Source organism: Syngnathoides biaculeatus, chromosome 21 (assembly GCF_019802595.1).
Source record: "Syngnathoides biaculeatus isolate LvHL_M chromosome 21, ASM1980259v1, whole genome shotgun sequence".
In the NCBI taxonomy this organism is placed as follows: domain Eukaryota; kingdom Metazoa; phylum Chordata; class Actinopteri; order Syngnathiformes; family Syngnathidae; genus Syngnathoides; species Syngnathoides biaculeatus.
The window spans coordinates 4,290,709-4,314,554 of NC_084660.1; the positions used below are offsets into that span (position 1 = coordinate 4,290,709).

At 50.0% G+C, this 23,846-nt stretch overlaps 5 protein-coding genes across 12 annotated transcripts; 3 read left to right on the plus strand and 2 right to left on the minus strand.

Annotated features, from left to right (window-relative positions):
• The first annotated feature begins 1,490 nt into the window (after positions 1-1,490).
• dvl2 (dishevelled segment polarity protein 2) lies at positions 1,491-14,245 on the plus strand. Of its 2 annotated transcripts, none has more exons than XM_061809233.1 (15): positions 1,491-1,561; positions 8,940-9,009; positions 9,605-9,762; positions 9,900-10,009; positions 10,120-10,249; positions 10,341-10,431; positions 10,522-10,591; positions 10,714-10,853; positions 10,935-11,011; positions 11,097-11,164; positions 11,281-11,415; positions 11,532-11,663; positions 12,102-12,278; positions 12,452-12,676; positions 12,802-14,245. In XM_061809233.1, coding segments are annotated over exons 1-15 (2,142 nt in total). In that variant the 5' UTR covers positions 1,491-1,559; the 3' UTR covers positions 13,359-14,245. The 2 variants fall into 2 exon arrangements, with proteins under 2 accessions (XP_061665217.1, XP_061665216.1); XM_061809232.1 differs by lacking the exon at positions 1,491-1,561 and adding an exon at positions 6,723-7,269.
• LOC133494935 (uncharacterized) lies at positions 3,290-7,273 on the minus strand. 2 transcript variants are annotated; one of them, XM_061809237.1, is made up of 4 exons: positions 7,133-7,273; positions 6,142-6,288; positions 5,982-6,052; positions 3,290-5,572 (listed from the first exon to the last, which is right to left on the minus strand). In XM_061809237.1, the coding sequence occupies exons 2-4, from the start codon at positions 6,156-6,158 to the stop codon at positions 3,879-3,881; spliced, it is 1,782 nt and encodes a 593-aa protein (XP_061665221.1). In that variant the 5' UTR covers positions 6,159-6,288; positions 7,133-7,273; the 3' UTR covers positions 3,290-3,878. The 2 variants fall into 2 exon arrangements, with proteins under 2 accessions (XP_061665221.1, XP_061665219.1); XM_061809235.1 differs by lacking the exon at positions 7,133-7,273 and adding an exon at positions 6,390-6,617.
• Positions 14,246-14,528: 283 nt separating the features above from the next.
• LOC133494936 (ATP-sensitive inward rectifier potassium channel 10-like) lies at positions 14,529-18,004 on the plus strand. 4 transcript variants are annotated; one of them, XM_061809238.1, is made up of 7 exons: positions 14,529-14,687; positions 15,370-15,477; positions 16,340-16,659; positions 16,727-16,938; positions 17,005-17,136; positions 17,243-17,420; positions 17,583-18,004. In XM_061809238.1, the coding sequence occupies exons 1-7, from the start codon at positions 14,671-14,673 to the stop codon at positions 17,909-17,911; spliced, it is 1,296 nt and encodes a 431-aa protein (XP_061665222.1). In that variant the 5' UTR covers positions 14,529-14,670; the 3' UTR covers positions 17,912-18,004. The 4 variants fall into 4 exon arrangements, with proteins under 4 accessions (XP_061665222.1, XP_061665225.1, XP_061665224.1 ...); XM_061809241.1 differs by having other exon boundaries at positions 17,507-17,643; XM_061809240.1 differs by having other exon boundaries at positions 14,562-14,687; positions 15,370-15,557; positions 17,583-18,003.
• Positions 18,005-18,013: 9 nt separating this feature from the next.
• LOC133494937 (uncharacterized) lies at positions 18,014-21,117 on the plus strand. Its single transcript, XM_061809242.1, has 5 exons — positions 18,014-18,365; positions 19,100-19,393; positions 19,661-19,948; positions 20,016-20,126; positions 20,223-21,117. The coding sequence occupies exons 1-5, from the start codon at positions 18,296-18,298 to the stop codon at positions 20,369-20,371; spliced, it is 912 nt and encodes a 303-aa protein (XP_061665226.1). The 5' UTR covers positions 18,014-18,295; the 3' UTR covers positions 20,372-21,117.
• LOC133494938 (SLAM family member 9-like) lies at positions 20,974-23,337 on the minus strand. 3 transcript variants are annotated; one of them, XM_061809244.1, is made up of 8 exons: positions 23,179-23,337; positions 22,663-22,722; positions 22,490-22,580; positions 22,383-22,411; positions 22,209-22,319; positions 21,659-21,925; positions 21,473-21,580; positions 20,974-21,257 (listed from the first exon to the last, which is right to left on the minus strand). In XM_061809244.1, exons 1-8 carry the CDS (start codon positions 23,201-23,203, stop codon positions 21,208-21,210), a joined length of 741 nt encoding a protein of 246 aa, XP_061665228.1. In that variant the 5' UTR covers positions 23,204-23,337; the 3' UTR covers positions 20,974-21,207. The 3 variants fall into 3 exon arrangements, 2 of the variants coding, with proteins under 2 accessions (XP_061665228.1, XP_061665227.1); XR_009793461.1 differs by having other exon boundaries at positions 21,397-21,580; positions 22,383-22,580; positions 23,179-23,333; XM_061809243.1 differs by having other exon boundaries at positions 22,383-22,580; positions 23,179-23,333.
• Between the last annotated feature and the right edge of the window lie 509 nt (positions 23,338-23,846).

The following is a 23,846-nucleotide window of genomic DNA, read 5'->3' on the forward strand; positions in this document are numbered from 1 at the left end:
TTTCTTGAGCTCGAGGCAAAGAAGAGCGGCGTTGTGAAATCCCGCATTCCAGAATTACTTCCTACTACTTCCTAAGGCCGGGGTGTCACACTCATTTTTCACACGGGCCACATTGTTTTTCCCGTTTCCCTCAGAGGGCCGTTACGACTGTGAAACAAAGATATATTTAATCATCTCATCATATCTACGTCATCAATTTATGAACTAGTTTTAGAATCAGAAATCAAAGGTAACGTGTTTTTCAACTATTGACTTTTGGTAACACACAAATGCTTGTCATATCTCAACTTTATCATTGATGATATATGACAATTTGAAATTTCAGGACAGATTTTTTTTTTTCAAGAATCATGGAAATTGACACTCTTGCTGTGGCTCCGCGGGCCAGATAAAATCATGTAGCGGGCCAGATCTGGCCCCCCGGGCCTTGAGTTTGACACCCGCGTCCTAAGGTAACGACAACTGCATTCCGCGTTTGATTTCGGCCCATCCACAGATCGCCAACGTCACCTCACCTGAGCAGGAAGTGATTGCGCGCAGACTGTAGAAATGGAAAGAAAAAAAAAAAGCAGCGTTTGAACGTTACACATCAGTGTCGGGAAAGTCAAATGTTGGCCGCATGCCACGTTCGTGGCGGAAAAAGGGGCTCAGCTGCCATCAGGTCGTCGTGGCGACACGGGAAGATGAGGTCGGGTTGTTGGACGGGAGGCCACAGAGTTCAAATGACCTGGGGGGGGGGGGGGCATTATGGATTTATTTACGCACAGTACTCCATAATCATCAATCAGCACATTAATGCTAATACTCTCTGACAAGGTGGGTATTGATATAATTAGGTACCAAATATAAATGGCTGCTAAATTTTTTTTTTTTTTTAGGGGTAAGTGACACATTGCTTCATCTTCAGGTTACATAATTCAACAGTTCTGCTTTATCATATTATGCAAGTGTTGCACTCAATTCCACACGCTCACAAAGGCTTCTTCCACAACAAAGTCGGCAGAGTCTGCCTTTATGAACAGAGAAACCACCAAATTTATGAATATTTTTTCCCTAAATAGTTGATACAAATGATGGCATAATTGTTACGTCGGTTAGTATAAAAATTCAAAAAGGTTTTGAAGAAGCCACCAAGTGACATATTGGGAATATATTAAAAAGGGGGGGGGGGGTGCATGTTTAATGTTATATTTACTCATCAAAATTTCAATCCAAAACAATTTACATTGTTAAATTACATACGTGACATTTGCTAACAGCTTCACAATTTTTACATCAACGTAACCGACTGACTGATGGTCTTCCAGTTGATTTTTTTTATTTTTTTGTTTTTGTACTTTTGCACTTTCCTGAAAATGGGAAAAATGTCTTGCTTTGCTGTAAAAGAAAAATAAAAAAAAAAATGGGATTTTGCAATTTCCTAAAACATCCAAAAGGTTTCAGGGAGAAATCAGCGCTCTCCCGTACATTCTTCCCTGCTCGTCCCGTGGTGGCAGCGTTACAGGAAGTCTTTGTCTTTATGACTTCCTGCAAGGTGCAGAGGACAGGAAGCTGGCAGAATGTAAGTGTTGGGAAATTGCTTTCTTTCTTTTTTTTTTTTCGGTTTTGTTTCCAAAGCGGATGAGGCAATTTCACGTTGAAGAGTTGCCAGGGCCCGCGCCCGAAATTGAACGCGAAATTGGCCATTTTGTTTTGAGGCCGCTAACCTATGCCTCCGCGCAGCTAATGCACTTTTTTTTAAAAAGAAAGTTTAATCTCTTCCAGTATCTTGAAACTGACTGCTGTGTGTGTTTTAGCAAGATAAACAGCCTGCCTTAGGCACTAAAACCCCCTAGATTACACTTGGTCGACTGCAAGACACTTGCGCTAATCCCCCCCCCCCAAAAAAAAAAAAAAAGAAAAAAAACTTTTGTCTCCCCCCCCCCCTCCTTAGCTCGCGACTTCCCATTTAACTTTTAGCCTCAATAAAGTGAGTTTACACACGCAGTCATGGCCAAAACTGCTCCGGTCGGCTTGTTGTAGGGTAATTGTGTTCCCTTCCTCCCTCGGCGCAAATGTAGAAGCGGCCATTTGCTGACGTACTAACCACCCCCCCTTCCACTTACATACTTGGCAAAACAAAAGGCCTTTCTGTGTCTTCCTTACACGTACGCAAACGTGTTTGCTATCGATTCCGAGTTATCATTGGCGCTGTGCAAAATTTGCAGTTAGAATGAAAGAAAAAAAATGCCGCATTGGGAAAGGAATGAGGTGAGGGGATTCCCAGACTGTTTTGACTGAAAGCACCCTGAAAAGCGTCGACACATGCTACAGAATTCCCCCCCTCGCTGGGAGCGAGACGGGGGGGGGGGGGGGGGGGGCTGGCTGCAAGAGGACACCATTCGTGCACATGAAAAGAGCCTGGAAACTCGACGCTAGGACCGGAGAGGCCCAATTTCAAACCTCACGCCCGTTAGCGGCGTTGGGCTCGCTGGGAGAAGCGGAGCCCTCCGATTTCCACAGAGGGTGACGGAGGGGCTCCCTTGTGGGGGGTGTTAATCCAATGTACAATGTGTTTGACTGGCAGATCCCCTCGCACCCGCCGCCACGGTGAGGCCCCTCTCTCTGAAGGAGATGGCGACCCGGGGCAAGTGTTGGTATTTTAGGTGGAGCTGGCTGGCTGGGAAAAGAGGGGAAAGGGGTCAGGTGATGTGAACAAAGCCCCCCCCCCCCCCCATTAGGGGCTTTGATCTCAGCTCAGGGTGGACCCCATGCACCCTGTCAACTTGCCGGATGCACTAAACAGGACATCTTATGGAAAATGTAATTTTGATTGACTGCGCAAACAATGGACCCTGGAGGGAGCAGCCCACCCAATAAGAATCAGTGTGAAATGAAATAAAATAAGGAAACATTTTGATTTGAAAGTGTCTTTAAAAGATCTGTCCTGCACAAAAGAACGTCGGTTTTTGCGGTTCCCAACTTTATTGAGCCAAAGCAATAAATTAAAAGTCACAAAATCTTTATTTAATTTTTTTTTTCCAGACCGCCAAGCAACGACGTCGTGTTTTGTAATCAGAGACATTTTCAGACAGTGAATGGGTTTTTTTAAAATGAAAGCACATTTGTTTTGAAAAGATGCAGCAGCATCGCGGGGACGACGAGCTCTACTAATTGTGGGCGACACCGCCCTCTCGTGGACGCAGAACCCCGGACGCCCCTTTTTAACAGTCCCCCCCCCCCCTTTTTTTTTTTTTTTCCAGAACATTGGAGTAGACCTCGCGGTGAAACAAATGTTGATGTGAATGCAAGCCCCCCCCCCCAAAAAAAAAAAAAAAATGTCCATTTCGTGAAGTGATCATTACTGGTTCCTTTGTGGCACAACACCAAAAACTGTACAAGCAAGCGGATTCCCCCCCCCCCCAATTTGTCATGATTTCAGCACCACGCAGTAGAGGAGATGGAAAATCCGTGTCAGCACACTCAGGAGCTGCCGCCTGCGAGGGAGGAATGAGGAACAGCCGGAGCGAAGTCTTTCCGCTTGCCTCCGATTCCACGAACAATTCATTTACGAGTGGTTTTGGAGCCCTCGGGAAGTGCCACCATCCTTTTTTTTTTTTTTTTTTTTAAATTGTGACGGAACACACGCTCAGGGAAAAAGGTTTCATATCTTCAGTTTTTTAGCCGCGACAATTTCAACACTCCACGCCACTGGATAATTGCTCGGGATCATCAGGACTTGAGTGACTAATCAGAAGAACAACGACAAAAAAGTGGCAGTTTCCCCAAAGACATCCCAAGAAATTTCGAGTGACATGTTGGAGTTTTAGACTTTTTTTTTTTTTTTTTTCAATTATTAGTTTTATTTCATAACAAACCCTCCCGATTGTTTATCCAGATCACAAGGACTTGAAGGAGACGTTGCCCATCGAAATTCGGAGGTAATCCAGTTCCGGCAAATCTTCATTGAGGCCACCGCCGGACACTTGACTTCCGCTTGACTCAGAGCGAGGTGCCCCACGACTCGGGTTCTCTGTGGTTCCCACCGGTACCTCGGTACTGGAGAACCTGAGGCCCAACTGTGTTACATCCGGAACAGCTGCCGCGACGGTGGGCATCGGAGCGGTCGAGGCGTTTGTCCTCGGTTCCGCTTTGGGCCGCCTGACGATGGGAGAGTTGCCGGGGCGGCGGGCGACGTGCACGCGTCTGCCTCGCGCTGTGCTGCTGGTGGACGTGCCGAAGGGCCCGGACCTCCCCTCGGCGAGGCCCTCCGAGACCACGCGTCCCGCCGCCGCTCCCCTCACAGTTTCGGTCTGCGGTTTCTTTCGCCCAGTCCCGAACGGCGGGACCTCTTTTCCGCCAGAGGCGTTTCGGCGCAGGAGAGAGGTTTGGGGAATTGGGCTCGCATCAGCCGCCCGAGAAACATTCAGTTCCAGACTTTCAAAAATCTGTTGGACGGCAGACTCGTCCGACAGTCGGGTTGCGGCGCTGCCGCTCTCGACTCGATAATTCGACGGCTGTATTAGCAGGCCGCCATCCGGTTCGCCGAGACGAAATGCAGACGTGGAGGGAGCAGCTGTAGTCTGAGGCTCGACTTGTCTCCGGCTGAAACTGTATTTCGATGACAGAGACGGGTAAACGTTTGCCATTTTGAACGCGTAGCCTTTTCCTTTATAGAGCGGAGGTTTGTCGGCGAAGGCCTTGGATGTCGGCCAGCGGGAACTTTGAACTCCCAGAGACTTGCCGAAAGCTTTTGAGGACGGCGGCGGCACAGGCCTCCCGGTTGTCCTGGGCACCAAGCTGGATCCGAAAACAGGCCGCGCTCCGTGCCTCGAAAGTGCATCTTTGCGACTTTGCCCAGCCAACTGTGGCGGCCCGAATACTCTTGAAGTGGCTCGGTATCGAGCAGCATTCCGTGCCACATCTTCCTCTTTGGTTGACACTTTCCTTTCACCCCTCTCAGTCTCCCTCACTCTCAGGGAATTCAAGGATTTCCCAAAATCCTCCCGCCTGACGAAAGAAGGCTTGAAGGGAGACGACTGTATCCTCTTGGCGCTACCGGGGAACGAGGTCGGTTTTTCCAGCTGAGGACCGTGTTCGATAACCGAGGCGTCGGGGTTTTTCACCCTAAAGGTGTTTGGACGTCTCAACGGAAATCTGGCAGGTGGAATTCCGTTGAGCGTGTCGCCGTCCGCTCGGCGTCCGGACAAATATCGGCCTGGCTGTGATGAGAGGACCGTCTTAACCCCTGACTGAGCTCTTGTACTTGCAGGCATTTTAGGAGCGTCCACTCTGGAATCTTCCTCAGGGTTCCTGGAGCTCGGACGTAAGGGATGGCCGGGAGCTGATTTCAGAACGACCACGTGGTACTTGTTCAGATTTTCAGCTCGTCTGACCGAAGGGTTGTTTCTCGGCCCTCTCGCCTCAGCTTGGAACCGTTCATAATCTCGGCTGTTTTGACGAGAATGAAAAACATTGTTTGCGTTTTGTGTCCGGCTCGGTTGACGTCCAGACAATGACGCCGCGTCCCGGCCGTACGGAGAATACGACGACGTCTTTGTGATGTCACCACCGAGGACTCTTACGGAACTGACTGAGCATGAGAAGGGTGAGGAGAGGGAGAATAACGGTCAGTAAACAATAAAAACAACAAATGCATCCTGCGGTTATGGCAGGAACAAAAGTACAATAGCTATTTGAAATTATTTATACACAAAATATTTTTTTTCAACTTTAAAATGGGTCAGTTGACTTTTGAAAAACTGATTCTGAAAATTGGTCGTGTTAACTGGTAAAACGAGAACTTAAATATATATATAAACAACTAAGGCCAGCAAAAGATGTTCACATTTTGAAACTATAGTTTCTTTCATTTTGGAAACTTTAAAGCACGTCCAAAAAAGAAAACAAAAAACAGGAGAGTTAAACAAGATGACACGAGCCTCGTCGCATTTCAATAACATTTGCGGCCGGCAGAGTTTTGGGGGGCTTTGGGGGCTCACCTCGTGCGGAATGTGAGCGTGTGATCAATGGCGTGAAAGCTGCACAGACCAGCACAAAGACAAAGAGGAGTCTGCAGACGGTAACGCATCATAAATATATATTTTTCAGAAAAAAAACAGCTTTAAAATATGATGAAAATAGAAAACAACAGATAATTACCTGGTGACCAAGGGCATTATGAGCAACTTCCTCAACTTGTGCTATAGTTCCCCCCCCCCCAAAAAAAAAGGTCACTTGTGTGTCAAACAAAGCCTGATTGGAGGCAACGCCGTTCACCTGCCGGACTTCCTGAATGGTGCGTCGTCACTGCGAGTAAAAGCAAATATCAAAAAAACACAAAACAATCATGGAGAATCACATCATAATACAAATACTGCAGTGCAGTTGTACGCTGTACTCAGGCCCACCTTAACCTCTGAAAATGACAATAACGGCAACCCCAAAGTTATGGATTTTGTGCACGTTCGGGCCAGAAAAATGTTTGTGAACACTTAGGCCTACTATGCTACTCTATGACGTCGGTTGTTAAGAATAGTTTTTCGCGGCACTTGGTGACAAAAGATTGAATGAAATGAATGAAATCACTTCATTAAAAAAAAGGTTTCCACATATATTCTATATATTTTTTGTTATCAATAAAGAAAAAGTCCAGCGTGCCTGGAAATATGGACGGTGCGTGATGACGTCACACGCCCCGTCGGCTCGCAAAAAAAAAAAAAACACGTGAAAACTTTTTCGAGCCCCTCCTCTTCCTCCCCTGTGTGTTTTTGTTGGGGGGTCGGTGGGGGGGGAGTCGGTCCGAGTTCGGTTCGTGTAAATGTGGCCTTTCCCTATTGTAGTTAAAATGTGAGTTTTTTTTTAATTTTAGCAGAAAGAACGAAGGGTCGGGTTTATGTTTTTTTTTTTTTTTTTGACGAGTGGGGGTTTCGACTAAAGGCATAAAAAAAAAACCTTGCCCCCCCCCTCTCAAAAAAAAAAAAAAATCTCAGCGGCCACCGACCATCGTTTCACCTCTGCCGTCTCGTTAGCCTGCTAGCCTGCTAGCTGCTAGCTCGCTCAACTCTTGTCGGCTCCGGCAAGGACCACCGACAACAAGAAAAACGACAAGAAAAAAGCGGCCGCGGTCATGGCGGAAACCAAAATCATCTACCACATCGATGAAGAGGAGACCCCGTATTTGGTGAAGATCCCCATCGGCGCCGAAAGTATCACTCTGCTGGATTTTAAGCAAGTCTTGAACAAGCCCAACTACAAGTTCTTCTTCAAATCTATGGACCAAGACTTCGGGTGAGTTTGGAGCGCGTTTGCTTTCGCTGCTTAAAACAAAACAAAACAAAAAAAGTTTGCAACTTTTGGGACTTTTACGTTCAAGTGTGGGGGGGGGGTACACCCAAATGCAAGCAAGCCACGTCTCCTCCCAATCAACATCCCTAATTAGGAGCTGCGTGGGCATCGTGACCGTGGATCTCAGTACATCATCATCATTACAATCTTTTAGGGGGGAGGGGAAGGGGTGCTGGATTACCTGCCCCCCCCCCGCCTTTGCACTAATCCCCTCCCCCTTCATCTCATTGAAGCCATTATGATAACATATTTTCTGGAGGGAATAGTTTTGTCCTCTATTCTATCAATTAATCTTTTTTTTTTTTTTTTGGGGAGGGGGCAACTGCTCAACTTTCTGCACTGGCATGCGGCATGAGTGGGCTTTCCGCAGTGGGTGAGACCCCTCTCGCTCTGTTAAACTGAAGTGTTGACATCTCGCCGTTTTCCATTGTTGTCTTTAATAACCAAAATGCACGCGCATGCATTTAGGTGCGAGCGTCTCACAAAGAGGACGCAGTATTATGGCATCTAGATTTTTTTTTTTTTTATGCATTCCAGCCTGGGGAAAAAAAACAACACCAAAATCTTTCTTTTTGAAAAGTTATTTGTCACTTTTTGGCTCAGGTCAATGGCTGCTGTGCTCCTAATGCATATGAATTTCTAGCGGTTGGCAGCTTTGCGTTCATAGTGCCTTTTTTTGCACTTTAACAGTAATCATAAACCGGGAGTGGCAATAAACATCATGTGCAAGTATCTTAAAAAAATAAAAAAGTGCTTAAATTGTCTGTCGCATCGGGATTTCTTAAAATCGCCAATACTACATCCTGGCATCAGGGAGGAATTTGCTGGCCAATCGTGAGCAATAGTGCGTGTTTTCATCAGGCCTGGTATGAGGCCAGCTGTCGGCCCCAGCAGTGTGTGGGGTGTTTTTTCCGGGGGGGGGGGACTCCGAATGGGTAAGCCGCGACCAGTGCTGGGAAACCGGGGCCAGACACGGACCATTTGGTTTCATCCGTCAGGAGAGAGGGGGTTGTTGGCGGATCTTCCTCGGGGGGGGGGGGCTCGCACCGTGGCACGTTCTCGTTAAGATTCATTGCTTCTGATGAGATGCGATGCTCCTTGAGGAATTTAACATTACAAGGGAGCGAAAAAATGTGGGGCTGATTGGACCCATTTTGGACATTTCTGTTTCGAGGAATGTCGACGTTGCATCCGTTTTTTTTTTCTGGGTTTTGGATGGTTTACGCCAGACGTGGACAACGTTAAGCCTCCTCCTTTTCACCTAAGCCGCCGCTAGAGGAGATGACACGATGACGGTTCCCACCCTGCCCCCCCCCCCCCCCCGTGATTAAGACGTCGCGGGAATGACACGCCACCCGAAATCCCGATCTTAACGGCTGCTTAACCCTGGCCGACTTTCACACGTGTTTGGATCCTGCGCGTCCGGCCGGCCTCGTCTTCCTGTCGACTCTTTCGTTAACAACACTGCGGAGTGGGTGGGAATTGACATGCGAAAACATACACACAAAGATGGCGAAAAGCCCCCAAAAGCTTTCGCTCAGCCGCGTTTTTCTTTGTAATGTTGTTGAAGTCACCTGTGAAGGATTTTATGTATTTATTTTTGATGGTTTCAGGGTGGTGAAGGAAGAGATTTCAGACGACGGAGCCAAGTTGCCGTGCTTTAACGGCCGTGTGGTGTCCTGGGTAAGTGCTCGACATCAGAATCACACGCTGCTCTCCACACCCACTTTTCCTTTTGTTTCCTCCGAGACCCCCTCAGATTTTATCTGGCGTGACAAGCGGTCATAAATTGTTTTTGCTCTCATTTAATTGCTTCGGAACGTGACGACTAGTTCAGCGTGCAGTTGCGTCCCAGGCGAGGCGGTTACATTTTAACCAGTGAAAATTTGTCGAAAACCGCGCCGACGGCGGGCTAGTCGGCTCGGGAACGTGACGAACTTCAACGTTCTCGCGTTCGTTCCCTGGCCTGTGAGGTAACAAAACACGGCGGACAGACTTGGCCCAGTTGAGCCAAGTTTGAGGTCTGGAGCATCTGTTAAGTGCATAAGAATGAAGGGAGCGCTTAAAAGCGAAGGGACCCTGGGGGAGCGATATGTGAGCTGCACGCTAAGCAGGGTGGAGGGATAGCGAAAGACGCCATTAGTGTTTGGGGGGGGCGCCCGAGTGACTGTTAAGCTCCATTTAGTTGACGCCGTACGTTTAAGATTTGTTTGTTTCGACGATAGTGATACAGCGCAAAATCTCTTGCCGTTTTTTTTTTTTTTTTTTTTTTCCCCAGCTGGTGTCTTCTGATGCTCCGGCGGCGGAGCCCGCCGCTCCGGCGGCGCTCCCTCCCGCGGAGACGTCCGCCCAGCCTTCGCCCCCTCCGCCGCCCCTACCGCCCCCGCCCGCGGAGAGGACCGGCGGCATTGGGGACTCCAGACCGCCCTCCTTCCAGTAAGCGCTCGAACCGCAAGAACTTATCTTTTTACCCGCCGTAATATGTACTCCATATTTTGACAACGTCACGTTAAATCGTGTTGAGCGAGCCAAGTTGCTGTCGCTCTCTAACTTTGATCCCGCGTCCCTCGCAGTCCCAACGCGACGGGCAGCGTGGAGACTTTGGACGAGCAGACCGAAACGGAGTCTGTGGTTTCCTTCAGGAGAGAGAGACCTCGGCACAGGGAGAGCGCGGAGCAGCACGGTGAGCTATCAAGATGTGGCGCGCCGCCATCCTTCTTGTGATTAGAATCAAGGAATGGCGGGAAGGCTGTAAGAAGTCCAGACCCAGACGTCTGGGCCGTCTCTTTGCAGGGGCCCGTGTGAACGGCCAGAGTCGCCTGGAGCGCCACTTGGCGGGCTACGAGAGTTCCAGCACGATGATGAGCAGCGAGCTGGAAACCACCAGCTTCTGCGACTCAGAGGACGACGACACCATGAGCAGGTGAGGCGTCGCTTTTTTTTTTGGGAGGGGGGCACGTGACAAACGCGTTTCCGACCGCTCCCCTCCACGTTCTGGACTTGTCGTTCGGAAGGTTCAGCAGTGCGACGGAACAGAGCACGGCCTCCAGACTCTTGAAACGGCATCGGCGGCGCAGGAAGCAGCGCCCTCCTCGCCTGGAGAGAGTACGACCAAATCTTTTTATTTATTTTTGCTTCTGGCCAATGCCTGCTGCGGTGTTGTGAGCAAAGGTCAAGAGTTGTCTCCTGTTCTAGGCGTCCTCCTTCAGCAGCGTGACAGATTCCACAATGTCCTTGAACATCATCACTGTGACCCTTAACATGGGTGTGTACCTCATTCTAGACGTGTTTTATTATATTTGCCCCATCCCTGATTTCTTTTCATGTAGATTAAACCCGAAATGTTGTCACGAAAATAAAACCGCACTTCACATTTGCGTCACGTAGAGAAGTACAACTTCTTGGGCATCAGCATCGTGGGCCAAAGCAACGAAAGGGGCGACGGCGGCATCTACATCGGCTCCATCATGAAGGGCGGCGCCGTGGCCGCGGACGGCCGCATCGAGCCCGGCGACATGCTGTTGCAGGTGAGCGGCCGGGTCGCGCGCCGCGCTACGCTCGCGCGTTGGCTTCGCCTCACGTGGAATCGGGATTCTTTTTCGCACTAGGTCAACGACATCAACTTTGAGAATATGAGCAACGACGACGCCGTGCGAGTGCTGAGGGAGATCGTGCACAAGCCCGGGTGAGTGGTGACCCCCCCCGCCCCGTAATTGTGGGGTGACGGATCAGATCCTTGAGCTCAGCGATGTATCTGTGGTGTTTGCCAGGCCCATCATCCTCACTGTGGCCAAGTGCTGGGACCCCTCCCCGCAAGGTTACTTCACTCTGCCGCGCAGTAAGTCAAACAAGAAACCAACTGCTGAACGAGCAAACCTTGAGGTTTTTTTTTTTTGTTTGTTTGTTTTTTTTTTTGAACAGGTTTCTAACCGTTGCCCTCTTCTTCCCGTGCAGACGAACCAATCCGGCCAATCGACCCGGCGGCGTGGGTCAGCCACTCGGTCGCCATGACCGGCGCCTACCCGGCCTTCCCGGGCAGCTCGTCCCTCAGCACCATCACCTCCTCGTCCTCCGTCACCGAGACCGAACGTGAGTATCCGGCGGCACTCGATGCGGCTCTGAATCCGAAACGAATTCACAGAAACGTAACCCGGCCTTGGCTTGAAAGTGGCACATCTCGAAAATGTCCTAAATATTCCCCGCAGGATTCGACGACTTCAACCTGTCATTGCACTCCGACATGGCGTCCGTCGCCAAGGCCATGGCCTCGCCGGAGTCGGGGCTGGAAGTCCGCGACCGCATGTGGCTCAAAATCACCATCCCCAACGCTTTCCTCGGTAAGAGAGCGCCCGAGCGCGCTCACCCCTGCCCTTCGCATGACTTCACGGGGCAGGCATTATGTTCCGGGAATTAAAAGCGTGTGATTTTTGTGTGTGTGGGGGGGGGGGGACAAAGTACGAATGTGTGAGTGCTTGCTTGTCTTGACTGCAAACATCTGTTAAATTGAAATCACCTGCAGTTGCATCATGTGGAGCAATAAAATACATTTTCGTTTTTCCTTTTAGGGTATTTCCAAGCTGAGCTATTTTTGGTGATGTTCCAATACGCATCTATATATATATATATATATATATATATATTTTTTTTTTTTTTTTTTTCAAGAGCACTCAGCGTCGTCGTCGAGCTGAACTCAAGTGCCCTTTGTGTGTTTTGCAAATGGGAAACGGCGCCCGACGTCGTCTGGGATTTTAACACCACGCGGCATGTGTGCGCAGGCTCGGACGTGGTGGAGTGGCTCTTCCACCACATCGAGGGATTCCAGGACCGCCGTGAGGCCAGGAAGTACGCCAGCAATCTGCTGAAGGCCGGCTTCATCCGTCACACGGTCAACAAGATCACCTTCTCGGAACAATGCTATTATGTCTTCGGGGACTTAAGTGACTGTGAGAATTGTAAGTTAGCTCGCGCAAACGTTAGACTGCCTTGTAATTGGGGGGGGAGAGAGAACTCAATCGCACATACTTGACGCAGTTTTTTTTTTCAAGATGAATTCGACTGAGGGCAATTCAATTGTTTCCCACACGTCACAATGCAGAAACATGATATTTGGTGACCGTCCCCGCAGATATGGCCAACCTGTCCTTGAACGACAACGACGGCTCCAGCGGGGCGTCCGACCAGGACACCTTGGCGCCGCTGCCCCTCCCCGGGGCGTCGCCGTGGCCCATGATGCACACCTTCCCCTATCAGCCCTACGCCGCCCACCCTTACTCCAGCCAGCCGCCCCCGTACCACGAGCTCACCAGCTACACGTACACCCCCGGAAGCACGGGCAGCCAGCACAGCGAAGGTGAGCGGGACGTACAGTCGACGACGATACTAAAATACAGTAACTGGTTGACTTTGGACTAAACAATTGCGTCGAGCCACTTCGACGACATCTTTTCTACTCTGATATCTGTAATATTTCCCCAGGGAGCCGAAGCAGCGGGTCGACGCGGAGCGAAGGCGAGCGCCGACGCGGCGGCAAAGGCTCTGGGAGCGCGGTGGGCGGCGGGGAGAAGTCTCCGTGCGGGGGTGACGGCGGAGGGGGCGACTCGCGCTCCGGCAGCGGCAGCGAATCGGAATACTCCACCCGGAGCAGCCTGAGGCGGGGCCACGGCTCGGCCGCGCCCAGCGAGCACAGCCACGCCTCGTCCCAACGCTCGCATCACCACCGCATGCCCCAACCCCCCCACATGTCGCCCTACCCCCCGGGCATACTGCCCTACAACCCCATGATGGTTATGATGGTACCACAACACCCGCACCCGGCCCTGGCGGGCGCTCACGCTCTTCCGCACGCCCAGCAGCTACCCGCGGCCCCCGCTCACCCGACTCTGCCGCCGCCCCTCCCTTCGGTTTCCGCCGGACCCCCGGGGGCGCCGCCCACCCGCGACTTGGGCTCTGTTCCCCCCGAGCTGACCGCGTCCCGCCAATCATTCCACTTGGCCATGGGCAACCCCAGCGAGTTCTTCGTGGACGTCATGTAGTCGTACGCGGGCGCGCGGCTCCCGCCGTTTTCGGCGCTCGGTCGTCGTGGTCCTCGCGAGGGCCGATTGGATCGAGGGCACTCGCGACTTGGTTAGAACAGGGTTAAGTATAGACAAAATAAGATGTTCAAACAGTGAATGTGCAAGTTAAGATTGTAGTATCATCTGGTCCAGTCCTACGCCAGTTCTGGACCGTATCAACTTTAGCGTGTTTTTTTTTCTCCCCGTCGTCTTTCAGACACCAAGGCAATCCAAAACGTGCGCAAATCTCTCGAGTACTAAAAAAGGGATGAGATCCTTTCGGGATGGCGTTTTTGAGGGCTGTGCTCGGATTGCCATTAACGCTCCACGCGGGTACGCGACGTCAGATTTTTTTTTTTTTTTAATTTTATTTTTTATTTTTTTGTACGGCGTTGTCCGACGATGAAATGCGTACGCGTCGTCTTCTGTTTCAACACACAACACCGTGCGAAAGACGAAAAGGTCCAAAAAAAAAAAACTTTTGTGTTCTGTTGTCGCGTATCAAATTGTGAAGTGTACTGTGCGTTGACTTGCTTTGTGGTACAAGTTGGTTTTAAAAAAAAAAAAAAAAAAAAAAAAAAAAACAAGACCATGCAGAAAGCGGTACCAGGAAGAAAAAACAAAACACAACTTGTAGAAATTACTGTGATCCACAAGCCTGGCAATTCTGTTCTTGTCTTGTTTCCTGACTCACATTATTCCCATATTTCAATTTTTTTTTTTTTTTTTGTACGAGTGACCATTTAGTTTGTGTAACCCACGTCAAGGTGCGAAATGAAAAGATGTCGTTTGAAGCCGTGAGATTGCAGTTCTCATTGATTTCATATTGTCACCTTTTGAAGAATAAACTTGATTTTTCCGCTTTACCTTTTTTTGTGTGTACGTTTCAAAAAAAATTGTTGACATTTTTTTTTTTTTTTAAACTGAACACAACATGGAAAGATATATGTGAACCTTATGTTTTAATAACTGGTTACTGATTCGAAAATTGCATTAGAGTACATTTAAAAGCGGAGTTCTCATATTTTCTTAGAAATTTCTGAGTTTTTTTTTTTTTTTAATTGCACTATTTTTGTCCTTCCTCATAACAGGATTGCCTGTATGATATGTAACACGTGTTGATAAATTTATTGCAACGTGGTGGAAACAGTGACCCACGGTGGTGAGCGTCGGCATCACAGTTCCGAGGACCGGGGTTCAAATCCCGGCCCCGCCTGTGTGGCGCTTGCATGTCGTCCTCGTGCCTTCGTGGGTTTTCTCCGGGCGCTCCGGTTTCAACGTTTGCCTTGAAATGACGGGCGCGTGCAGGTAAATCATCCTAACTTCACAATTAGCTCACCTGCAACGAGTAAAACGTGAACGAAATTTGATGCTGGTTCTAAACCGAAATGACGCCGCTCTTGTTTGGGATTCGTTGCCGTTAGACGTCAGCAGGTCCGCCATATTTGATGTGGCAAATCCGTCCGGAAACTAAAAAGCAAGGCAACGCACTGCACTTCATAAACAAAAAAATGTACAGAGTGCACAAAGATAATTTCTCTCATTTAGCTACAAACAGTATGGATTACGGAAAACAGAAAAACAGGGACTTGGCAAAGTGCTATGAATTATGGGATGGCCCTTGGACTCCACATTTGCTTTCGGGGGCTTTGACATTCTACAGCTTTTTATGGCATTTGACATCATTTAGCAGATCACAGTTTTCATGCGTAATGGAGGAAAAGGTGTTCCCCACCCCCCAACAAATAAGCAATTATTATGACACTTAGTACAATTGTTTGTGATTTTTAAAAGATGTCATCAATGTCAGTGGTTTTGCCGCTTTAGGAAAATGAACAAACGCAGCACTTGCCTCATAAACGCAAGGACAACAGTACATGGAATATGTTCTATATTACATCAAACATGGCACACACAAAGGTTGCCTCAGTCAGCACTGGGTGGGGGTTGGATGACTGAATGAAAAATGTGACTTGTGGTGGGTTTCCAGCGGAGGTGGGGAGGGGCCGGGTTACAGCTGCACTCGGATCTGCCGAGACCGGCACCGGCAGCGCCGCCAGCACGCCGGACGCCGGCCCCACAGTCGCTCGATGAAAAGGTGAAAGGTCTCGTCACGTCTCGCTCATCACACCAAGGTGCGTGCCTCGGATTGACCCGGAATAAAGTCCAGCTGTTCTAGTAGGCTTTTACTGACATTTTGTGTGTGTGTGTGTTGTGTGTGTGCGCGCTTGCACCGACATTCTTTTGTACCCTTGTCTTAACTGACACTTTTGAGCCCCGACATTCCTTTGACGCTGTGCAAGCTAGCTGCTCCCCGTGGCCCGTTATCCACTAAAATGCGACTACAAAAAATGTCAGCAAAAACATGCAGTACTGTGTGCACACTTGTGGAACCACGAGTTGGTAATTTTTGCTTCCCCTTTTGAAAAAAATGTTGTAGCTCACATAAATGGTGGAAAATGTTTTGAACCGATGTATTATGGGTAGGGGTGTGGAGACTTTTTATATGCACTGTACCTCACCAGCCTATCAAATTGCACAGGCTCTTTAGATGTCTCACATGACCGAAGCGCCTCCCGATTTTCCCACTGTGCAATGTCGATTCATGACTTAAAATCGATGAATCGTAAGTCCCGCTTTGTGGCCCTAACAACACCGATTCCTGAGGGCTGGCGTTGGGGGCCTGATCGCCATGGCGACGGCTCACGCCGACCGTGAGCGCAAACATGACTGTCGCTTCTGTGCCGTCGCATTCTTGTCCCCGCCCACCTCTTCTTCAAGGCGTCTTTTGTCCTGTCGCCAACAAGACAAAGTACGCTTGTGCGCGACGGGGCCCGCCGAACTTGCCATTGCAACTCAATTCATTTGAATTTCTACCAGTTCTTCCCAAGAAAAACATTGCTAAAATTTTCATGCCAAAATGTTTTCAGCGTTTTTTTTTTTTTTTTTGGGTCAAGCAGCAGCAGCAGCCGACACGTTGGCCCCTCCCCTCAGATGGCAAGCCACGCCCACACCATGCCCCTGCTGAGCCCGGCGGCGGGGGGCATGGCGGGCGAAGGTCAGCGCAGGCGGCGGGTCCTCTCCAAAGACGGGCGCAGCAACGTGCTCATCGAGCACGTGAGCGGGCGACGGGCGCTCTACCTGCGCGACCTCTGGACGACCTTTCTGGACATGCAGTGGCGTTACAAGTTCTTCTTGTTCTGCGCCACCTTCGCCGGCACCTGGTTCCTGTTTGGCGTGTTGTGGTACCTGGTTGCCGCCATGCACGGCGACTTGGCAGGTGAGCCCTCATGTGCGAGAATTTGTATTTTCTTTGAAATGTGTGAATCCGTTTTTTTCCCCGGCAGACCTGGCCTCGCTCTCCAACCACACCCCGTGCGTCACCGAGGTCCGGACTCTGACGGGAGCCTTCCTCTTCTCGCTGGAGTCGCAGACCACCATCGGATACGGCTTCCGCGTCATCACGGAGGAGTGCCCCGCCGCCATCGTGCTGCTCATCTTCCAGCTGGTGGTCACCATGGTGATGGAGATCTTCATCACCGGCACCTTCCTCGCCAAGGTGACCCGCGGCGAGCGCGCCCGACGCGGCTGACGCTCCGACGTCACCGGGTTCCCGTGCCCGCAGGTGGCGCGGCCCAAGAAGCGAGGGGAGACGGTCAAGTTTAGCCAGCACGCCGTTGTGTCCGCGCACGACGGCCGGCCGTGTCTCATGGTCCGCGTCGCGAACATGCGCAAGAGTCTGCTGCTGGGCTGTCAGGTACGGTTTCGACACGAACGGCATTTGTGTGGCGGTGAACGTACACGCAACGCCGGCGGATACTGCGAGTTCAGTGTATTTAACGTGAGGCCGTGTTGGCGGTCAGGTGACGGGGAAGCTGCTGCAGACGTCGCTCGGCGAGGAAGGCGAGGCGGTGCGCCTGGACCAGCGCAACGTTCCCTTCCAGGTGGACACCTCCAGCGACAGCCCCTTCCTCATCATCCCGTTGACCTTCTACCACGTCATCGACGACAGCAGCCCCCTGCGATCCTGGGCCGCCAAAGGTGAGTAAGGCCTTTTCCAACGTGGCCGCCAAGAAACACACGAGGGCATCATCGTTTTCCCGTCTTTTGTTTTGCACGTGACAAAGGAGATTAGTAAGAATGTGACCCGGGACCCCAGATTGAGAACTGGTTCCCTAAAGCCACACCTCCCGCATCTACTAGGTGGAGACTGGGCGGCGGACTTCGAGCTGCTGGTCATCCTGAGCGCCACGGTGGAGCCGACCTCGGCCACCTGCCAGGTGCGCACGTCGTATCTCCCCGAGGAGATCCTCTGGGGCTACGAATTCCCCCCCGTCATGTCGCTGTCCACCTCGGGGGGCTACGTGGCCAACTTCGCCTTCTTTGACAAGGTCGCCAAAGCCAAAACGCCGCCGCCGTCCGCCGAGGGAGAGACGAACCCGGAGAAGGCGCGACCAAAAGAGCACTTTGGGGGTAGAGCCGGGCGGGGTCCAGACACCGGCGCGCTGAGCATGCGCATCAGTAACGTTTAACCAGGGGAACAGGAAGTGGCCGAGTGGTTTCTAGTCTACAACAAACTCTCACATTGTCACTAAGTCACTTTAAGAACTCTGTTTTGTCTTTTTTTTTTTTTTTTTTTTTTTAACTTTGAACATTAACCTATATTGTGTTCACATCCTCAACATATTAAAGTCAAAATATCCATTTCGGAGCTCAACGCCACTCGTCTCGTGTTGTGTATCTGTCTGACTAGCGAGTAGTCTAGTTGTCTACATGGCTCTCGTGCGTCCGTGTGAAACTGACTCGTGCTGGAAATGTCCGGCCCCCCCTGATGTGACAAAGTAGCGAGCCGCCGCCCCTCTACTGTCGTGTAGTCCTCCGAGACCGCGCAGCCATCTGAAGAGGAAAAGCTGGGGATGGTTGCCAGTGGCCTGAGGTACTTCCTGTGCTACGGCGGCGCGTGGATCCTGCTGGCGATCCTCCACGGTACGTTTTTAGATAACACTATCTGGAAAGTTCATCGTTCACGCTGGTATGCAAAGTCGTGATGCGTTTAAAAAAAAAATCAAATGGCGTAGACTCCTCATCCTCGATGACTTAGGTCAGCTCGTTTACGCCGTCTCACTTCCTCTTTGCATCCCGAGCGTTGTTGTTCCTCTTTGCAGGGGCCATCAGAAACGCCGCAGATTCCGCCGTGCTCTACGGATCTTGTCAGTGGAACTTAGCTGGTCACACATGGGGACTCGCGTAGATCGTGAATGAAACTTGGGACATTGCACGGGGCAACTTACAAAACTTGGTAGCGCAGGTCGCGCGCACACCGTATGCATCTTGTGAGTGCACCTTAAGAAGCTGTACGTCTGTCTTGCGTATCTCACCAGTGCAAGTCACAGCAGCCGCACAACAAGCAATAAAATGCGACTGAGGTGGAATATCGTGGGGGAAAAAAAAAAAAAAAAAACATTTCCCGGGCCAGCTACAGATGCTTACACTGAAACGCATGATTTTTTTTTTTTTCATTGAACCGCAAAAACATGGTGCGATTGTCAAGGAAGAAGCAAATGGCCACAATGAAGAGAAAACGGTAATAATAGGGAAAGTGGATATTTTGAGAGGCTATTACGTGCGACGTTGCGGATCGTGAATTGCAGCAAAACCGGCGATGGCCGGCCGGAGGGCCGGTTTACTTTTGACACCATTGTCGTCATTTCTCTTCACAGAAGCGGCCGGATGCCAACGCATCTTCCATCAGCGAGCCGGTGACACGGTGGAGCTCCCGTCGTGTTTACCCGGAGACGACGTCACCGCCGCCCACTGGAACTACAAAGGCAGGAAAGTGGCAGGGGACGGTGCCAGGGAGGCGGACCGCTTCACCGGGAGAATGCAGCTCAACCGCCGTAACTACAGTCTAACGCTGAGGGCCTTGACCCGAGAGGACTCGGGCATCTTCAGCTTCGTGTCGGCTGTCAACGACAGCCAGCGAGGGACCGTGGAAATCACCCTGCAAGTTCACGGTAATACCCAACAGGTCTGCGGCCCTGGTGGTCACAAGGAGATTAGTAAGGTCCGTGGCGACTAATTAGGGCCTGATTTTGCCCTTATTTTGTCTGTTGTCCCACCGGAGACTTCAACCGGCAGACAGTCTTATGTCACATAGGACTAAACTGTGAAGTCCTTTGAGACTATCTTATGAAGAAAGACTTACTCAATTTCGTACGACTAATTTAGTTCCACTCGCAAGATACGCGTAACCCTTCCTCGCGTTCGCCGTTTCCCCGTAGAGCCCATAATGGCGAAACCCACGGTGACCGTCAACGCCACGTGGCACGCCGCCAACCACTCGTGCAGCCTTCTGCTGCGCTGCAGCGCCCCCGCCGGCGGGGGTCCGGTGGAGTACAAGTGGCGCGTGGGCAACGCGAGCCTGAGCGGCGCGTGGTGCCAGATGAGCGTGCCGCCGCGGGACGGCGCCCATGAGGTCCAGTGCACCGTCTTCAACGCCGTGAGCGCCGAATCCACCTCAGCCTCCGTGACGTGCGGCAACAACACTTCCTTCGAGGTGTCGCTGACAGGTGAGCGAGCCACTCATTATTTACCCCCCCCCCCCTTGAACTCATGGTAATGAGATCTTCGTTTTAGAGGCGCCGAACTTCGCAGTTGTCGTCAGCGCGGCGGCGGGAGCTTTTTGTCTTCTCGTCCTGGTAGCCGCGGTTGCCGTGGGCGCCTTCCGCCGCTGGCGCCGGCAAACACGTGAGTCGCGCTCAAGCTAAAAAAAACAATTTACCTCTCAAACAAATTAAAAATCTGACATAAAAACGTAACCGCTTCCTGTTTGCAATAACGTAGGCTGGAAGTCGGAGGAGGCGACGGTCTACGCAGACATTAGCGAGGTGGCGCAAGAGTGCGCGAGCGCGCACACGGCTGAGACGCACTTGCTGACGCTCTACGACAAGATCCAGCCGGACCGCCTGGCCCTGCAAGACCAGGCCCCCTAGAGCCCCATTTTGCGGAGTCTGGAGTGTTTTGGAGGGGGGATAGTACACTGAAGACTTCTTCACATTTGGTCACCACAAAAAGCCTCGGATTTGATTGCATTAAGTCACGTAGCATTACTTAGCACCCAGAATACATTCGTACAAAACACAAAACTAAAGTATTGTGTGTTTTCGTTTTTGTTTTTTTTTTCACCTGGGGGCACTGTAAGACAGACTTGGTTATATCGTACTGGAGAGAAAGCTCCTTCCTGAGCTTGTCAGTACAGCAGTAGTAGTCATTCTTCACAGAGGATAAAGAAATACGTGGGGTTTTTTTTGTGTTTGTTTTGTTCAGATATCCATTGTTTTAAGCGGAACGATAATGCTGAATAGACGCTAATCGTTAGCCCGTGTGGCTATGGAGTTCCTCATTGTGTATTAGTATTCATGTCATGCCGGGTCTGGTGTTCCTTTAAATACACAGTGTAATTCTCTTTGTTTTAAATGTTGTTTGACAGTGACCGTCAGCTGAGAGGTTAAAAAAAAAAAAAACTGCTTCAGCTTTTTTTTTTTTTTTTTTTTAAAAAAGAACATTTACTAATGTAATCAGCCACACTGAATTGAAGGAAAACAACTGCCCATGCGATGCCTCGTATTTCAAAAACATTCATTCAAATTCAAAACACGTCCAATGTAGGGATAAAAAGTACAAAGTTGTCAGAAAAATAAATACTCAAGTCACATACAGTCGATTTTGGGTTGAAATACATCAGTTTTGCAATACAGCAAAATGGGAAGTGAAGCACTGTGAGGACTTTCCCGATGTAATGTAGCCCCGAAACAATCGCCAATCCCATCTATCCATTTTCTTCTCTTGCTCCTTTGACTTCTTCTTTATCTTCTTGCCCTGTTCAGAAAACAAGCAAACTGGAGGTACTGTGAACCTCGCTTTATCGCACTTCATAGTTTATGGATTTTAAGGCGATCATATTTTATGCATAAGGTGTCTACGAGTGGTAAAACTACAATAAAAGGTTATAAATTACCCATAAACAAAAGGTTAATTGCCCATCCATGCGCTGATGCTACCAGATAGCTACGTGCTAACTCTTTGGCGGTCACCTTGCAAGTGCTTGAGCAAAACGGCCATCAGAAAGCCGCCACTGACGAGTCCCGCCAAGACAAAAAGGCTGTCCCGACCGCGGGTCTGCCGCCCTGACGTCATCGCACCTGCCACACAAGAGGCGCAAACTCGCTCAGAAAACAGGAAGTTGTCGGCCGTATTGGCCGATCGGTAGCAGGCCTTACACTGGATGCGGATGGTGTTGGAGATGTTTTCCGGATCGCGGCTGGAGGTACAGGTAAAGTGTGTGCTGTTGCGGACTGCGACGAGGACGAGAAGAACCCCGGCCCCGCCGTCGGGGTCGAACATGTTGTAGGCGGTCCGAAGCGAGGGTTCCATCTTCCAGGAGAGATTGGTGCCCAAATCCGGGGACAAACAGCGGAGTCCCACCCAGCAGCTGCTGTCCTTATGCACAGAGAACAGCGTCTCGACGCTTGGTTTCTGGAGGTGTCCTGAGGGGGGCACATCATAACCGACACTCAGTGGCTCCTGATTTCCCAGAGTTACTTGCCACTCAGCATTTGGCTGGCAACACCGTTGATGTTGAATAATTGTGAATTCCGAATCCATTTGACACTTGTCCATCCCAAGAACAAGCACAAGATCAGACTTTTGAGTCTGGATTAACCAAGCCCCACACCGCAACATTTGATTGCATAGCTCAACAAATCTTTTCATTTGGTAACATCGCATTACAGTTCTTCTAATAGGGCCACATAACGGCCGGTGACGTACTTTTAACCACCAGCGTCACCACTCTCTCCACACTGCGCTTCTCTGTGTCCACCAGCTCCACGCTGTAGTCTCCCGCGTCCTCTTGGCTCAGGTTGCGGATCGTCAAGTCGCCTGGTGACAATCACAGACATGGTCAAACACCCTTCGGCCCTTTTCTTTAGCGCCGGCGCTCACCCGACGAAGTGTTGAGAGTGAGTCGTCCCCTGAACAGGAAGAACCGCTCCGTGTTTATCTTCCCGCCGTGAAAGGTGGCGATCCAAGTCTCGTTGAAGAACACTGACCATTTAATAGACGCCAGCGTCTGGGTCGGGTCGCCGTCGGACGGCAACGTGACCGCCTCGCCCTGGTAAGCCACCTGCTGGAGACGAACCACTACGACCGTGTGTGGTCACGCAGCGCATTTGGTCACATGGCGCTACATCGTGCCGGACAGCGTAAAAGATGGTCACCTCACCGCCAGCTGCAGCTTCAACGGAGGCTCCGAGCAGAACCAACACGGCAGCCCAGGGGAGCGCTGTTGTAACGACGGCATCACACGTGAGAACCCGCTGATGCGCTTAGTAGAACTTTCCACTTAAGCGTGATACAAACACATCATCCATAAAAGTGTAGAATTGGATGAGGGTGCCATAAAAGTCCAGAACTATACGAATAAAACTGTTGAAAAGTGTAATGATGAGACAGACCACCGCCACAAGGTGGCATTTTGAGGTCATAGTTGGAAAAATATGTCACATTTGAAGCCACGCCATCACAAGCATCAGTTTGACATTGAGGGATCGATATGGGCAAAAATCGGAGCTTTTACGCAAGTTACGAAACTGAGCGAAAATTGTAATCACAGAACTTCACAAAAACAGCCGCTGGTGGAATACGACGACATCAATTAGGTAATCTCGGTAGCTAGTCCACAGAACCGATCGTCACATGGGACCACACGGCATCACCTCGCGTTTCCAATCGTTCCTACCTCCAAAAACGACCACTCGCCGCATGATGGTGGAGGCCAGCTGTGGTGTCAGCTGGACGGAGGTTGACTCGTCCTGTATATTTTATGTATTGCGCACATGAATCAGATCTGCTTCTCCATTCTTTTCGTTTCCCTTTTTTTGTTTTTTAACCCCGTGACTATCAATCATGCTTTCAGGAATTGAGAGTTAAGTGGAAATGCTTTTTTTTTCTGGGCGTGGGGAGTAGGAGGGTGCACTATCAATTTTTATGAAATGATTAATTTCAACCGTTTGGGAATGGGATTCATCTGAAAAGTCGTCATGGTGTGAGCTGGTCAAAAAATGCTCAAAGAGGGGAAAATGATGGCAAATCTGTCCAATGTGGGAATTGTCAACGGTCCATTCTTTTTTTTTTTTTTTTTTTTTTTAACTTTTATACCTCATTTATAGTTTTGAAATTTTTTTTGGTTCAGACACGTGTGCGTGTGTGTGTGCTTGTGGAATACTGAAAAAGCAGTTTAATAATTAACAATTTTACATTTATGAATGAAACTTTGTTAATATAGTTAAAAGGACTATCACAGACGTTTTCATTGTCATGTCTGTGTTTAAATAACATGCTCATAAAATAATAAAAAAAATTGCAGAAAGTTTATCATAAACAAATGACTGTAAATCCTTTAGTTTC

Bases quoted from the DNA above. Each gene is read 5' to 3' on its own strand.
- dvl2 (XM_061809232.1), top strand. From the start codon at position 7,109: ATGGCGGAAACCAAAATCATCTACCACATCGATGAAGAGGAGACCCCG. The intron at 10,010-10,119 runs GTGAGCTATCAA...GTCTCTTTGCAG, and splicing joins GGAGAGCGCGGAGCAGCACG to GGGCCCGTGTGAACGGCCAG. The intron at 11,416-11,531 runs GTGAGTATCCGG...TATTCCCCGCAG, and splicing joins CTCCGTCACCGAGACCGAAC to GATTCGACGACTTCAACCTG.
- LOC133494935 (XM_061809237.1), bottom strand. The intron at 5,573-5,981 runs GTGAGCCCCCAA...TCTCATGCTCAG, and splicing joins ACGCTCACATTCCGCACGAG to TCAGTTCCGTAAGAGTCCTC.
- LOC133494936 (XM_061809238.1), top strand. The intron at 17,137-17,242 runs GTACGGTTTCGA...GTTGGCGGTCAG, and splicing joins GTCTGCTGCTGGGCTGTCAG to GTGACGGGGAAGCTGCTGCA. The intron at 17,421-17,582 runs GTGAGTAAGGCC...CGCATCTACTAG, and splicing joins GCGATCCTGGGCCGCCAAAG to GTGGAGACTGGGCGGCGGAC.
- LOC133494937 (XM_061809242.1), top strand. From the start codon at position 18,296: ATGGTTGCCAGTGGCCTGAGGTACTTCCTGTGCTACGGCGGCGCGTGG. The intron at 19,394-19,660 runs GTAATACCCAAC...GTTTCCCCGTAG, and splicing joins AATCACCCTGCAAGTTCACG to AGCCCATAATGGCGAAACCC. The intron at 20,127-20,222 runs GTGAGTCGCGCT...GCAATAACGTAG, and splicing joins CCGCTGGCGCCGGCAAACAC to GCTGGAAGTCGGAGGAGGCG.
- LOC133494938 (XM_061809243.1), bottom strand. From the start codon at position 23,203: ATGCGGCGAGTGGTCGTTTTTGGAG. The intron at 22,320-22,382 runs GTGAGCGCCGGC...GATTGTCACCAG, and splicing joins CACTCTCAACACTTCGTCGG to GCGACTTGACGATCCGCAAC. The intron at 21,581-21,658 runs GTAAGGCCTGCT...CTTGTGTGGCAG, and splicing joins CAACACCATCCGCATCCAGT to GTGCGATGACGTCAGGGCGG.